General features: G+C 34.3%; 1 protein-coding gene across 19 annotated transcripts in view; it reads right to left on the bottom strand.

The window, feature by feature from the left end:
• The window catches only part of BIRC6 (baculoviral IAP repeat containing 6), a 285,301-nt gene that overhangs the window by 196,919 nt on the left and 71,830 nt on the right, over positions 1-16,552 (bottom strand). For all 19 annotated transcript variants that reach the window (XR_011646085.1, XR_009181110.2, XM_058278359.2 and 16 more), the window contains exons 7-10: positions 15,137-15,359; positions 14,894-15,054; positions 11,483-11,541; positions 4,154-5,548 (exon numbers count right to left, since the gene is read on the bottom strand). Coding sequence is in view for 17 of the 19 variants with exons in the window: in XM_058278359.2 (XP_058134342.1) it covers positions 4,154-5,548; positions 11,483-11,541; positions 14,894-15,054; positions 15,137-15,359 (1,838 nt within the window). In the remaining 2 variants the exon portion in view is untranslated. The remainder of the gene's footprint in view (positions 1-4,153; positions 5,549-11,482; positions 11,542-14,893; positions 15,055-15,136; positions 15,360-16,552) is intronic.

The raw sequence follows: 16,552 nt of genomic DNA, 5'->3' as shown, positions 1-16,552 counted from the left end.
GCAAAGAGACTGAATCAGTCATCCAAAACCTCCCTAAGGGAGGCGGACTTGGCCCAGTGGTTAGGGCGTCCGTCTACCACATGGAAGGTCTGCGGTTCAAACCCGGGGCCTCCTTGACCCGTGTGGAGCTGGCCTGTGCACAGTGCTGATGCACGCAAGGAGTGCTGTGCCATGCAGGGGTGTCCCCCGCGTAGGGGAGCCCCACGTGCAAGGAGTGCACGCTATAAGGAGAACTGCCCAGTGTGAAAGAAAGTGTAGCCTGCCCAAGAATGGCACCGCACACACGGAGAGCTGACGCAGCCAGATGACGCAACAACAACAAAAAAAGAAACACAGATTCCCGTTCTGCTGATAACAACAGAAGCAGACAAAAAGAAGAACACACAGGAAATGGACACAGAGAACAGACAACTGGGATGGGGCGGGGGAAAGGGGAGAGAAATAAATAAAATAAAAATAAAACAACAAACAAACAAACAAAAAAAACAAAACCTCCTTAAGCAAAGAAAAGTCCAGGACCAGATGGCTTCACACGTGAATCCCACCAAACTTTCCAAAAAGAGTACCAATCCTGCTCATACTCTTCTAAAACACTGAAGAGGAGTGAACAGTATTTAACTCATTCTATGAAACCAATATCATCACACCACTGCCAAATGAATATATCACAAGAAAACTACAGAAAAATATTCATTATTAATATAGATACAAAAATCACTAACAAAATATTAGCAAACTAACTCCAACATCAAATTAAAAGAATTACATACCATTATCAAGTACCATTTATCTCTGGTATGCAAGCTTGGCTCAACTAAGAATATTAACTAGTGTAATACAGGACATTAACACAATGAAGGGAAAAAACACACAATCATCTCAACTGATGGAGAAAAGGAATCTGACAAAATCTAGCACTCCTTCTTGATAAAATCACTTCCTCAACGTAATAAAGGATATATATGAAAAGCCCATAGCTAACATCCTACTTAACAGTGAACACTGAATGCTTCCTCTTGAAGATCAAGAACAAGACAAGAATGTCCACTGTTACCACGTTTAATCAACATTGTACTAGAAGTTCTAGTTCTAGGTCAACTCAAGAACTAAAAGACAAATAACCCAATTAAAAACAAAATTCTTGAAAGAGATAGTCACACCTATTAGAATGGCTGCTATTTAAAAAACAGGCAATAATGTTGCAGAGAAATAGGAACACTCATTCATTGCTATTGGCAATGTAAAATAGAGCAGCTGCAGGGGAAGACATTTTGTGGATTCTCCAAAAAATAAATACAGAACTATCATATGACCCAGCAATCCTACTACTAGGTATATACACAAAAGATCTGAAAGCAGAGACTAAAAGAGGTATTTCTACACCGATGCTTAAAGCAGCATTATTCACAACTGCCAAAAGACAGAAACAACCCAAGTGTCCATCAATCAACTAATGGATAAATAAAATGTGGAATATACATACATTAGAATATTATTCAGCTGTAAAAAGGAATTGCATCCTGATACATACAACCATAGGGAAGAATCTTGAAGACATCATGTAGAGTGCAATAAGCCAGGCACAAAATGACAAATATTGTATGATCTCACTGATTTAAAATAATTAGAATAAGGAAACTCAGAGTCAGAATCTAGAATAAAGGTTACCATGTGACAGGACAGGGTTAGGGAATGGGGTTAGGGCTTAACATGTACAGGGTTTCAATTTAGAATAATGGAAATAGTTTGGTAAAGGATGGCAGTGATGGTAACACAACAGTGAGAATATAAACACAATTAACAGCTCTAAAAAATATATATCTGAATATGGTCAAAAGGGGGAAATGGTAAGATTGTATATATGGTATCAGAATAATGGAATTATTAAGAACTTCCAAAGCAATTATGTCTCAACATCTATTAATAAATGCTAGTACATATATATATAGGCTTTATATTTTGGAGGATATAAGCACAATCACTACTGTTACATTTGATGTTATGTTTCCTTTAATTGTGACATTTTAAAATCTTATCTCATTTTTTAAACATTAAAATATTTAGTAGCATTACTAATTCCTTATCCTTATATTGCTCTGAATTATCTTAGTCCTATCTTCTCATTTATTTTAAATGTACCTGCACCAAGCAGAATACCATGTTATCTTTCCTTTTAAACTCTAGGCATTTTATTAATGAACCTATAATTAGCACTATACTCATAAAATATAGCCCCCAGAGACTTAAATCTTCAGTTTGTTCATATGCTGGTTGACCCCTGAATCTCAGACAAGTTCCAGCACCTATTCTCCAGTTCACTGGACTTGCCCAGGACAGCTAACAAAGGGATGATGATGGACAACACCCATCCTAAAAAGGAGACAGTATCTATAACTGCAAGTAAGACAGTTCCATCCATCTGCCCTATAGGATCTAAGAACCCTCTCAATCAGAAACAGAGTGGGCATCACCAATCCAAAATCTTCAGGATTGAGAAATGATCAAACATAAGGAGGGAACTCAACTATGGACTCAAGTAGGCATTCTTAATCTAGCAATGGAAGAACTTGTAACACTGATATAAAGGCAATGGCCACCAGAGGGTCTGAGGGGAGGAAGAGGAAATAATAGGTATAACATGGGGCATATCGGGGGTATTAGGACTGTCCTGCATGACACTGCAATGATGGATACAGGCCATTATACATTTTGTCAGAACCTATAAAGTTGTACATTGCAAAATGTAAACTATAATGTAAACTATAAGCCATGGTTAGTAGCAATGCTTCAAATATGTGTTCATAAATTCTAACAAATGTACCACACTAAAGAAAGACATTGTTTAAGGGGAAAAGTGTGAGAGTGGGAAGAGGTGGGGTATATGGGAATCCCCCTATATTTTCAATGTAACATTTATGTAATGTAAAGCTTCTTATAAAATAAAATTTTTAAAAATTTCTGGGACTTTATACTTAATTTATGCCTTCATCAAAGCTTCATGTATTTGTTCATAGTGGCATTATTCACAATTGCTAAAAGATGGAAACAACCCAGGTTCCCAGCAACTGACAAATGGAAAAACCAACTGTGGTATATACACATGATGGAATATTATTCAGCTGTAGAAAAAAAGCAAAGCATATGACAAAGTGGCTGACCCTGGAAGATATTATGTTGAGTAAAGCAAGCCAAGTACAAAAGGACAAATAATGTATGATTCTGCTATTAAAAACTAAATATAAGTAGCAAACTCAATGAGTTAATAGCTAAAATAAAAGTCACCAGAGAAAAGAATGTGGTTAGAGAATGGAAAGCTGAAGTTTAATCTGTGCAGAATTGTTAACAAGTTGTTTATAAATGTTTGTAAATGAATAGAAATGGTGGAAGCATATCAGAGGATTTGTAATTAGTAGTGTTAACATATGGGTATATAGTGGTTTGGTTTTCTTTTTGAGTAATGAAAATGCTCTAATATTGACTGAAGTGATGAATGCCCAACTCAGTTATTATACCAAATGCCACTGACTATACACTTAAAATGTATACTAAGAAATGTATAATACGAAAGAAAAAAAAAAGCACACTGTCTTATTGTGTCATATGTTGCAAAACTGATTTACTACCAAGCAAAGGTTGGGAGTAAATGAGACCAAAAAAATTTATTTGCAAAAATAATAATTATTTGCTAAATATTTTTATGTCAAAAGGACCATCCTCTGTGCCAGAAAATTAACATACATCATTTCATTTAATTCTAACAAGCCTAGGACATGGGCCTTCTTATTCCAGTTTATAAATAAAGACATAAAGGTTTACTGAGTTTAAAGTAACTTGCCCAGGTAACAAATTTGAGCATATGCAGTCAGGACTCACAGAAAGAACAGGAGGTTATTTTCTTGAGGTGAAAGCAGGAAAGATACTTTCTGCGACTTATTTTATTTACAATTAAAATCCTTACCTAGGGCAATAGGAAAAGTTTTAAAAACCATTAAAACAATAGAAAGATTTATGACTTCATTATAAAAAATATATAAATTTTCTTCCATCTACATGAATCTTAATTTCATAATGGGCATTCACATAAATGCCATATATACTGATTTAATAATTCAATATGCAGAAGATTTCCAGAAGAATAAAGAAAACAGCTTACCTTTGGTGCATGCACATAGCCTATCTGTGCCCGAGCAGTAAATGACAGAAACAAACATGTCCTGTTCCTCGGAGCCCTCCTTTTTGGGAGGTTCCACTTTGGCCAGTATTTCAAAGTTTGAAAGATCTAGTATTTTTACATATCCTCCCTGAGTGGTAATAACCAGGTGTCCAAGAGTAGAAATATCAGACTTCTTTTCTCTCTCAATAGCATTCTTTGAGGTTAACTGTATTTCCTCAACAGGTTCCTCACAGTCATCCTCTCGATTATCCAATATATCTGGTGGTAGCAAAATAAGTGAGGTAATTGTGTCCTGGGGATCTTTGATATGTTGGATTTTTATTGGCTCCTCTTCTAAAGTCACTATCCGAGTGGCATAATTCATTTTATAAAGTACTAAATACCCACCACTAACATTCCTCTGCTCAGGCTGAATTATCAAAGGAGCCTGTACATCTGCTGGTGTTTCATGTTGGATTACACTAATATTTGCACCATTCACTACTGCAAGATTTGATTCCAGCTCACCTTTTTGTCTATTACATAGTGCAGAGTTTAATTTATTTAAATTATTCAAGGCCTCTACTTGATTTATTGCACTCAAGGATTCAATGGGGCATGTACGCAGTCCTATCAACAAATGAATTCCATCAGCACAAGGAGTTATTGAGTCTATACAAAGATTCTCCTCCTCTGCAAACTTTGGCAGCCTCAGGCACTGAACCAAAGTCCCAGGCTTGGGAAACACAGAGTTCCACTTGTCAGAATCTGGAGAGGTAAGGTTGGCTGCTGCATCCGCAAATTGCTGAATGTAAGTCACAGGAGGATCCTGCAACAACAACTGCTCCTGACTATCCAGCTCCATTTCAATAATCTGTGGAACAGTAAAACCATCATCGTGCAAACTCTTACTCATAATATTGTTCATCTGTGAGAAGATTTTTCCTGCTTTCTCATCAGATTCCTTGATGCTATAAAGCAGCAAAATGGGTAAAGTCCTCCTTACCAGAGGAGAATTTAGTTCTGAATTAGTACAGGATTCATTGTCAGTTGACCCTTGTTCTGATATACTTTCACCCTGAGTTCTGCTTAAACCATCTAGTGACCTGTGAGAATTACTACTAATGGGTGAGGTAGCAGGAGATTTATATGTTAATAAACCTCCAGCTAATAAACATGGAAAGGGAATGTTGTGTTGTTCCTGGTGCTTTTCCTTTGTCTTTTCACTCTTGCAGTTTGATAAACAAGGATTTGCTCCAAGTTCCTCAAGATCCTTAACAGTATCTTCAAGAACATTAGCAACAATTTCCCACTGAAGTTTTTCTGGCTGCTGAAGAATGCTGAGCGCTGTTATATCAAGACTCACTTCCATGGCTTCCTTCTGTGATGTATGCCCTTTGAAAAGGAACAATATTCATTAGATGTGGACTTATAAATATAAATAAAAAACTGTGGCTTAATGTTTTCCCTAATTTTCTTTTTATTCATTTAGTCAGTGCCTTATAATTATATAATAATTTAAAGTATTTTGAAGAAAATTTAATCAATTCTGAAATGCGCCTACCCAGAAAAACCATTAAGCTATTTTACCAGGAGATATAGAATTATTTTCAATTCAGAATATGTATTCCAAGTAATTTGTGAGTAAAACCCCTTTTTAAAAAACAAGAGAATTAAAAGAGTTTAAAATAAAGAACACAGACATTTAGTCATCATTTTAAATGAATATAGAAAGTAGTAAGATTTCTGCACTTCAATTCTAAACCAAAAAGACATTTATACTATTATGGATGTGCCAATTATGCATTTTGCCAATTATCCATGAAAGTTATTCAATCTCAGTTCCCTTTTACCATTTAAAAGGGGTCATAGCATGACCTCCTCCCTGCCTTTTACCCGTGATGCTATTAAAAGCACTTAGAAGACTGTCTGGCATCTGGTAAGTTCTATATAAATTTGGTTGTTATTATCCCTATTAATAAGGATATTATCCTTATTACCCTGTCCCCTCACTGGACTCTGGCAAGCTCCCTGAGGTATGATCATTCCTCTTTGGGTCACAACAGTATACCCAATTATCTAGCACTCAAGTAGACAGTCAGCATGCACTCTGGAATGAATGAATGAATGATCAAAGAACTATGGTGGTAATGAATGCACAACTCTGCGATTATACCAAGAGCCACTAACTATACACTTTGAATGGACTGTATGCTGTGTGAATTAAACTGTTCTTAAAAAAAAAAAAAAACCTGTTCTTAAAGGATATGGACACTTTTTCATTTGAAAAAAACATTCATACTCACATGCTCATAAAACTATATACAATGTCAAGGCTTTTAAAGATGGTCCCCAAGTTCAAACCTTCCAATGTGGCTATATATCTTTATTCTACAGACTGGACAACTAAGGTTCAGAAAGCACAAAGGATTGCCCTAGTTCATATAACCTGCTAGTGACTGGAACTCCAGTCTCCTACACCAAAGACTGACATTCTACAATCTTAGTTTTTCTCTCTCCCTAGTGATAAAACATCACTGTGAGCAATCCTTAAATCCAAACCTTCAAGTTCTGTAAATGAGGTCTATTCCTAACTATGGTGGACACACTGTCATTTTTATGCAATTTAAGACTATCTGGGGTTTAGGAAAAATAACTAGGAAGAAAAAGTTCTCCAAGGTGCCAATTACAAGTGATACAGTGTTTTCTGTATTATTTTCCAATTTTTACTTCTTCTATACCAATTCTCCTCTCAGTTTGCTTAAGAAACAAACTACATTACCTTATCCCTTACTGACCTTTTTGTCTACTGCATCCTTCTCTTCAAGCTGTCCCCTTACAAATACTACAAAAGTCATCTCTTAGTCTCAAGTCTCCAGTTATGTGACCTCTGTCTAAATAGAGCCCTGCAATAGGTTTCAGGCAACTGCCAACTCAGGCATAATGTCTTGACACTAGACTGAAAGCTCTTTTAAGCAGTATGTTTCTTTCTCAATAGCACAAATAGCAAGGCAAAAATATTATTAGCAACAATTATGATAAGACTAATTTGGGAAGCAGATGTGGGATAGGCAACTGGGCTCTAGTCTACCATATAGGAGATTCAGGATTCGATTCCCAGGGCCTCCTGGTGAAAGCAAGCTGGCCCGAGAGGAGAACTGACCCACAAAGAGTGATGGCCTGCGCAGCAAACTGGCCAGAGTGGAGTGCTGGCCTGCACAGGAATGCTGGCCCAAGTGGAGAGCTGTTGCAGCAAGATGACACAACAAAAGGAGACACAGAAGAGAGACAATAAGAGATGCAGCAGACCAGGGAGCTGAGGTGGTGCAAGAGACTGAGCACCTCTCTTCCACTCCGGAAGGTCCCAGGATCGGTTCCCAGCGCTGCCTAAAGAGAAGACAAGCAGACACAGAAGAATGCACAGCAAAAGGACACCGAGAGCAGGCAATGGGGGGGAGGGGGGGGGATAAATAAATAAATCTTAAAAAAAAAAAACAACCAATCCATGTGATTTTTGGAAATGCAAAAAAAAAAAACAAAAAAATTAAAATGTCTTTATAATTTTAGATAGGAAGAACACAGAGGAGTAAAGAAAATAAATACAAAATAATTTACGGGTAGTTGTCAGAAGATTTGAAAGCTGCCCAAGTAAAGAAACAGATTCATGGATACTGCAGCTCAAGGAATACTATAAATAGCTCAGTCTATAAGATTATTAACTATTTCATTCACGATCTCTTCAAAGTGACAGCTTTATCTAGAATTTCCCATACTCTTGGGATAATCTTCTTACTTTATATACAATTACTACTATCCCCTAAAACTGAAACATTTTCTAATTAAAAGGAAAAAATTTTAAGCATAACTGCAACAAGTTAATGTTACTAATAAAGCTATTCATTTATTTAAACACTCATTTGGCTATATTCATATTAAGCCTTTTAACCACCATACAATATTTATGTGTATTTTCTCTACTGTTTCAATTGGAAATTGAAGGATGACAGTGAAGTATTTTAATAATATATAGTATAGCACAATTAACCCTTAGAATGGTCAACTATTTACTAAATTCAACTGACAAATTTGTTAAGTGATTTTCAAAGTTATAGAAGGACATGCCAAAGAAAAGCAATGTCACTCTAGGTATATATTAAGACAAAATAAACTAACTATAAATTACATATATTAAGATACATTTAAGACAATACTCAAAATGAATGGTATTTGGGATGACAGTATTCTTTAAAAAGGAAAATATAATAAGTCACACCATTATGCTTCTTCCTAACTACCTAATCGACATCTGAGAAACAGTATACATTATATATCCTACTTCAGAATACTGACAAAGCACACAGTAAATTTGCTAAATGCCACAGTAAAAAAAAATAAACACCTGTTATCTTTAGTTATCTCAGAGGTTCTCAAACCCATAAGACCACAAAATAACTTTTTACACACATCATATCTACAAACACCCTGCAAAATATTCCTCATACATTCATTTTAAGAAATGCTTCTCTGGGAAATGGATGTGGCTCAATTTACCATATAGACCATCCAGGGTTCAATGCCCAGGGCCTCCTGGTGAGGGCAAGCTGGCCCACGTGGCGAGCTGGCCCATGCAGAGTGCCGGCCCACACGGGAATGTCGCCCTGCATGGGAACAACACCCAGTGCAGAAAAGCCTCCCTGCACAGGAGTGCTGGGGTGCTCTCCAACCCAGAGAGCTGGCGCAGCAAGATGATGCAACAAGAGACACAGAGGAGAGAAAATAAGAAGACATAGCAGAACAGGGAGTTGAGGAGGCACAAGAGAGTAATCGCTTCTCTCCCACTCCAGAGGGTCCTAGGATCAGTTCCTGGAGCCACCTACTGAGAATACAAGCAGACACAGAAGAATACATAGCGAATGGACAGAGAGGGCAGACACTGGGGGAATGAGGGTGGGGGAGAAATAAATTTTAAAAAATAATAAATCTTTTAAAAAAAAACACAAAACAACCCTTCTCTATTCTGCTTTCTTACAATGTCAACCCCACAGCTTTTGCCCCACCAAATTTCCTCACATTAGTAATTAGTTTTTATTTAGGCACTTTTCTAAATCCCTACCAAATTTCAGTTCAAACCCTTCTTCAATCTCCTGACAAATACTCTTCCCACTCTTCATACGAAGTGATGTTATTGATAAGCCACTTTGTCTCCAGACATTTTTTTTTCCTTTTTTTGAATTACCAGGAACCAGTGATTGAACCTGGAACCTTTTATGTGGGAAGCCGACCCTCAACTACTGAGTCATGTGGGCTACCTGTGGGAGTCATGTGGGCTACCTGGAGTTGGTTTTTACATTAGTTTTCCTTGTTGTTTTTTCCCATTTTTTTCTTGAGGAGGTACTGGGAACCAAACCTAGGACCTCCCATGTGGGAAGCAGGCGCTTAAACACTTGAGGCACATCAGTTTCCCCAAAGCACATTTTTTAAATTCAGAGATATATTCTATATTTCCTCAGATAATACCATCCAAATTGACAGGAATTACCCAGAGTTGAAAAACATAAGTTTAGAAATAGCATCTATGACTTCTTAGATACTTCAGGAAGAGAACACATCTCCCATTAGTATCAGGTGTACATATGACTACTTCACAAGACTCCATAAAATCACAATGATCTTCTGACATAAAATTAAGTTACAAATTTTACTATAAATGAATGAATTACTTACAAATTCGTAAATGAAGCAATAAAAATTTTTGAACTGGAAAGATTTTTTTCTCTTACCGTTGCTACTTTTTAATTCTACATAAGGAAAACCCTCCTTTCTTCATATGAGGTAACATAAATAGAACCAATAAAAATACATGATAATTTCTAGATACTGGGAACTTAAGTAAACTGGATCACAGTATCTGCAGGAAGTGTAAAAGATTTTAATAGGGCATCAAATGGAAAGAAAATATAAAGGCAAAAAAGGGATAAGGAAATAGAATAAAAGCAAATATCATAATTATTTAAAAATCTGCTGAATTCTTAAGACCCAGAGAAGAACCATAGCATACAAAAGAAAGGTATAGTCAGAATCATAGAATTTAAGAGCAGAAAAAGAAATCTGGAGGAACATTTAATTCAAACATTTCACAAAGGAAAACCTGAAGTCCAAAGAGTTTAAGTGATCTGACAAAGATTAAAGAGTTATTTAGTAGAAGAGTTCAAGTTTTAACCAGGTCCCCAAGTGACCAGTGACCAAACTGAGTTGTTCATCATTAGATTAAGAAATCACTATAGTAACCATCTTCTGTTTTTTCGAAATGGACAGTTAAGTAGGTAAAGAGTATTGCCTACCACATCAGACTAAATAATAAAATAAAACATAATTGATTCTTTATTTTTCTGCAACTTATTACACACTTGTAGATTATTCAGAGCATTTTCCTCCTTTTCAATCTGAATTTTTTTCAACAGATAATTGGGGGATAAGTCCAGTCTAGTCTTTTGTTTAGTGGTTTCAAAAATATTTCATGACAAATTAGAATTCAGACTATGACAAAATAAAATATGCCACTCTATATGACCTCTAACTTTTGATAACTCTACTAAACAAAACTATATCTCTTCTGAACAGATTTAATAAGCTGTTCTTAATACCTGATATTGAAAAACAGCTACAATTTAATAACAGCCACTTTTTAAAAATATTACTTCCTAAAGTAGTGTGTGCTTTATGTATTTTATCTCATAATAACAGATGCTAATATCATCTTACACATGAAGAAATGGAAACAGACTATAAAAAGTGATAGACGTAGGATTTGATTTCTGATGCAGTAAAAATATTTTGAGATGTACTATTAGCTTTTTGTATAAAATAACTATTAGAATATGAAGCATGCTCCTTTGCCTTATTATTTGATAAGTTAATGAGTAAGATAGTATCTACTTGGTACCTTAATGTCTATGATTTTATTCTTTAAAATTTATTCTTTATTGATCTGTTTTCTTTGGGGAACAGAGCATCTTTATTTAAATATTACTTTCATTTAACAACAAAATATATTATGCAAATAAACTAAACACATTTTAAAGAGTTTAATGTCAATTTCCTAGTATCCGTGACAAAGATTTGTCACTTGAATCTGCTGATCCTAATAGGTATCATGTACATACAACCAGTTCAAGACCTTTGAGTCATAATATTTTTTTCTGTATATTAATGAATATTCAGAGTTTGCATTAACTAAGTAATTTAGAATTAAATGGCATTTTCACTTTACATAAAACTACATAAATCCAAGGATTTTAAAAATAAATTATCTAACTTTTTTTTACATACCTGTCACAGAATCTGATCTGGAATGATCTTCACTGTCTGAATCCTCCAGTAAGTCATCACTTAAACCAAAAGACAAAGTAACAATCAGAATTTCAAAACAAATTAATGACTACATAATGATACATCAAAGAAAAATATACACCACACACTACTATCTACACATCTCAAATATAAGCATCATAAAAAATTATTAAAAGTAGCTTAAATGATAAAATTACTAATTTGAACTCATAACTGATTAACAATACTTATAAAGAATTGTCAAATTATCAAATAAAGGTCTGCCTCAAACAGGATATAGAAATCTCTATGAATCTATAATAACATTTGTGGAGATTTGAAGACTGTTAAGATGTGACTGGTGATAGTCTCAATAATTAAAAAGATAAAAGAGAACATCAGCTAATAAAATCAAGCACAAATTTCCAATAGTAAAATTTTAGGAACTATTCTATTTCTGAATTCAGAACAGTTACTCTAAAATCAAATACAATAGTTGCATAAGTATCAGGTATGTATGTGTGCTCATACACAGCGTTACACTTAAAGTTCTGGCTGGTTGGTTGGTTAGTTGGTTTTGAAGAGCTGTTAAGAACTCCTTGATATGCAGGAAAACTATTACAACCCACAAGTTAAGGTCAAGTGAAAAAGACAATAGTCCCTCCTCTCTGCTCTCCACTCAGGTAGCCAAGGAAATGCCAGCCTCCCTCTTTGTGTCCACCTTCATTCTCATTCTCTCTACTGTTTGCAGGCAAGAAAGACATAATTACAGTCTACTCTAGCACAGTATTAGACTCTATCTGTACTCCATTAATCAGCACTGTCTACTGCAGTTTTAAAAATTCTGATACCTACAATTGCCAAAGTAAAGTGACGCAGAAAAGATACTTCTCCCCAATTAGAAACAATAAAGTACTTACATTAAAAAATGCACAGGCATTTAAAATGGTCTTTTATATATAATGTAAGTGGGTAATCTCCATTTAAAATGCTTAACATACTACACTCCAAGGCAACATTTGAAATGTTTGGGGGGAAAACATTTGCTTAGATATTATTGACAAAGTTTCAGTTAAGATTAGTTTTCTATTTTCAAGTCATAGTAATTGTCCATAAACCAATTTGGTGCTATAGTTTAAAACAACAAAAAGAATGAAAAAGGTTTAAGATCATTTTCTAATTAGCCTCAAGGTATTCAAACATTTGTTACCTGGCTAAAGAGAAATAAGATGATATCCGGAAAAATAAATCCCAAAAGGAAATATTAATTATTAGGATTTTTTTTAAATTAGTAGGAATTATCTAGAAGGATAAATTCAAACCAAGAAAAAACAACTTCAGCTTTAAAATGAGGACATTTTTGCCATTTTCACAAGATAAATGACATATAAATGAAAACTCTAGACAAAATGTTAATGCATTAAAATTAAATGGTTCTCAGTAAGTATTTTTCCATGAATAAATCAGAACAAAGACAAATGTTGCTTTCTAAGTGGAAAAGGGCACAAACAATTCCTAAGTAAGCTATACTCTAATTAGTTTGTACTTCTTGGCTAAGCTTAATTTCTCCAATTAATATATTATTCTTCAAGCTAATGAAACTCACAGTTTATTTTATAACCAAATATACTGTACCCTGTGCTACAAAAGGTCAGGATAATCTGGTTCATTACAATCACTACTAATCGAACAGAAGTCCTGTTACCACTAGGGTAAAGAGTAAACAAAGAGGGAGTTGAAGTTAGGGATAAGGTTTCACCTCTTTAGCTTCTTCCTACTACCTCAATTTATAGTGATCTTACTGTTTAATTTGGCATGTTGTTAGAGGAAAAGGTCCCTGGATCAATTCTAAGCCTCTTGAAAACAGGCAGAAGATTTTGCACCTCACCTCAGCTGGAGGTATACAAATGCTAGATCCTATGTATTTGGTTCTTGTCCACCAAAAACACTGGATATTTGTTTACCTAAACTGTACATTACACTGAGGTACATATGTATGTTTGTGTGTATATATATACACATATATATTTTATAGATGTGCGTATATATGTGCATATATCATAAAATCTTATCTTGATTCAATTTTTAATTTCCAAATTCTAAAACTCTAAGACAAAGTTCTAAATAAAAATCAGTGTTCATAAGAATATGCCCATTTCATTATCTTCAACGAATTTTCCACTAACGTCTAAGAAAACCACAGAGATCAAACATGCTTAGTTTCAAATCATACTGGCAAATATGTTCAAAAATTCAGAAAACAATGGGTCAGCTGCTTTCCTATCATGCTCTCACATGGATTTACAACATTTATATAACATGTTCTAAAACTGAGAACATTTTTAATTCAGTCTGTTCCAGAGTTCAATCCACACTGCTTATCTACCTCTAATTCTCACACACTGTTACCAAGAGGGACTAGACAGAAGTATCCTACCCAACTAACATACTGTGAATTTTCCATTAATGAAATTTTATATTATTTCTTAATGAAAGGACAGGAGACCAAAGGGGTTGTGAAGTAAAATAATAAATTACTGACTATAGTGTAACACTAATCACACATCAGTAATATAAGAAGATCCTTTAAGTGAAACGCTATATATCTTCAGTATATCAAACATCTGATCACAATTAAATAGGCTCCATTTCACATCGCTACCTTCAGAATCCTAAACGTGGTAACTGCTATCTCTTAATATAAGCTCAGAGATTTATGAAACCCTTCATTCTGCCTACTTGAGAATATCATAAATGTTGTTCTCACATTATACTCACCCAGGTCAGAGTCAAAACTGCAAAGCTCCTTAATAGATAAATAAGTGGGTGAAGCAGGGTCTATACCTTGACTCTACTGCCTCAAAAAAAATCAGGAACTTGTCAGACAAAATGAATAGAGGAGAATCCAGTACAGCAATTTTATCAAAACGTTTCTAGAGCGGGAATTACTGTTACTCAATTCATGGCTAACCACTGGTATATTGTTTCAAATAGTTAGGTCCTTTAGTTCATGTCAGATCATTTCACCATTCATTAGCACTTCCACAATAAGAGGTGATAATAAGAAAGAGCAAAACTAAAATTATTTGGTTCAAATGCTTCCATACAGATCTATGAAAAGATTTAATAGAACATGAAATCACAAGCCCAATCAAGTATTTCATTTCATTACAAAAATTTTTTAATGTGGCAATGATTTTCAATTGGCATAGACTGAGAAAGGAAATAAAGTTTATTTTACAGAGTATGGTATTTCTGATTGAAAATTTTTCCTCAAGAATCACACCTCCTTTAGATTTCTATTTGTTCTCTAATCTCTTAACCTAATAACTAAACTTATGAAAATATAAAATTCAGGAAAAGAAGAAAATACATAACATCTATAAATATTACTGAAACAAATTCACATACCTATCTCCTTCCAATTTTGGTATATCTGAACAACTAGAGGAATCTTCTAGCCATGCCAAAGTTGGTCTCCTTGAGTCAACGCCTGAGCTTGGGTCTCCGGATAGGATAAGTTGTTGTACAATTGCTGGATCATATGCATTAATTTCAAATTTTAAGTGCACCTAAATAAATGCAAAGTCTAAGTTTACAATTGTTTGTTTGTTTTTTCAATTACTAATCTGTTACTTTAAAATAAAAACATACCTTCATAAGTTTGGAAACATCCCAAATGCAGATCTTTCCTCGTTTAGTTGCAGCAGCTAGAAAATGAGGACAGCTCCCGGACCCAAAGCAAGATATTCTGTCAGTTCCATCTGAACAAGGAAACTGTGCAGGACTTGTTGCGAGAGTGACTGACAATGGCACATTCTGCGTGTGCTCACCTTTCACAAAAGGGCAGTTTGGGGAATGTCTCTCATGTTCAGACCTTGACATAGAGTAAGGAAGGAAAAGTTTATTGAATAACAAAGCAGTTTATTTTGTATATTAAAAAAGAACTCCAGCATCCGACTTTTTTTTAACAATTATTTAACTTATGTATTATTAGAAAGACTCAAATATACCAAATCATTCAATTTACTCACAACCACTCTAATATTCAACCACTCACATTAATAGCATTTGTTATTCAATTTAATTAGTTATAAATAAAGCCAGTCAGATAAAATAGATAAATAAATGCTACAGTGTAAGTTATGCTGTATTAACATATTGATGACATTGTTTAAAGTCCTGATATTTTCTTACACTGGTTTCCTCCCACTTTGAATGAATAACTACTCTCAGTTTAAAATTCTTCTCCATACATGACATGGCCACAATTGTAAACTACATATACTAGAAAGTCAATAAATTCCAGGTACACCAGAGAAATGAAAGATCTGAAAACAAAGAAATCCCTAGAATATGGAAAATATGGCATATATTGAGTATGCAGAAATGTTCCTTACACGTTCACAGTAGGAGTCAATCAGACAAATAACTTTAAACAAAATTTCTTTTCAAAGAACCTTAGAAAGGCAATGGTTTCAAACTGCACAGTTCTTTCAAATAAATGCTTACTGAGTATAAGTAAATTTTAAATTAGTTTGCTAGAAATCCCTAATATTTTTAAGAAAAATAAAATACTAGGACCTCAGATCAAGACAGTTCAAATTACTTTAAGAGTTTTCAGAATTATTCAAAGCAAGACCAACATTAACATTTAAAAAAAATCTGCCCAACTTTGTGATTCTTTTACCTTATCTAGCATTATTATTTTATATAGCATAATTACAAGGCATTATTTGAAATATCAAGACACTACTTTTAAAAGAAGAACCTTTTTAAGCCATTTTTATATTTCCATGAAGAAAAAGAAAACTTTACTCATAAAGCTAGCTATGCCTTAGGGTGTAAGTATTTTTTTTACATTGTCCCTAAAAATTACCTATATCTACATATAAATCCTAAACTATCTACGATATACTGATGTTGAAATAAATTCTTTTAGATGACATTTGGACTTTCCCTAGGGTCCTTTCTTCCCCTTTATATCTTTCTCTACTTCCTGAGATTTAACTTTTTAATTAAAATTCATTTCTAAAAATTACAGATGACTATATAAACTAATAAAGCTAA

The sequence above is a fragment of the Dasypus novemcinctus genome, chromosome 17 (assembly GCF_030445035.2).
Source record: "Dasypus novemcinctus isolate mDasNov1 chromosome 17, mDasNov1.1.hap2, whole genome shotgun sequence".
NCBI classification, from domain to species: Eukaryota; Metazoa; Chordata; class Mammalia; order Cingulata; family Dasypodidae; genus Dasypus; species Dasypus novemcinctus.
Note: the sequence above shows the minus strand (reverse complement) of the source record. Positions and strands in the feature narration are given on the sequence as shown.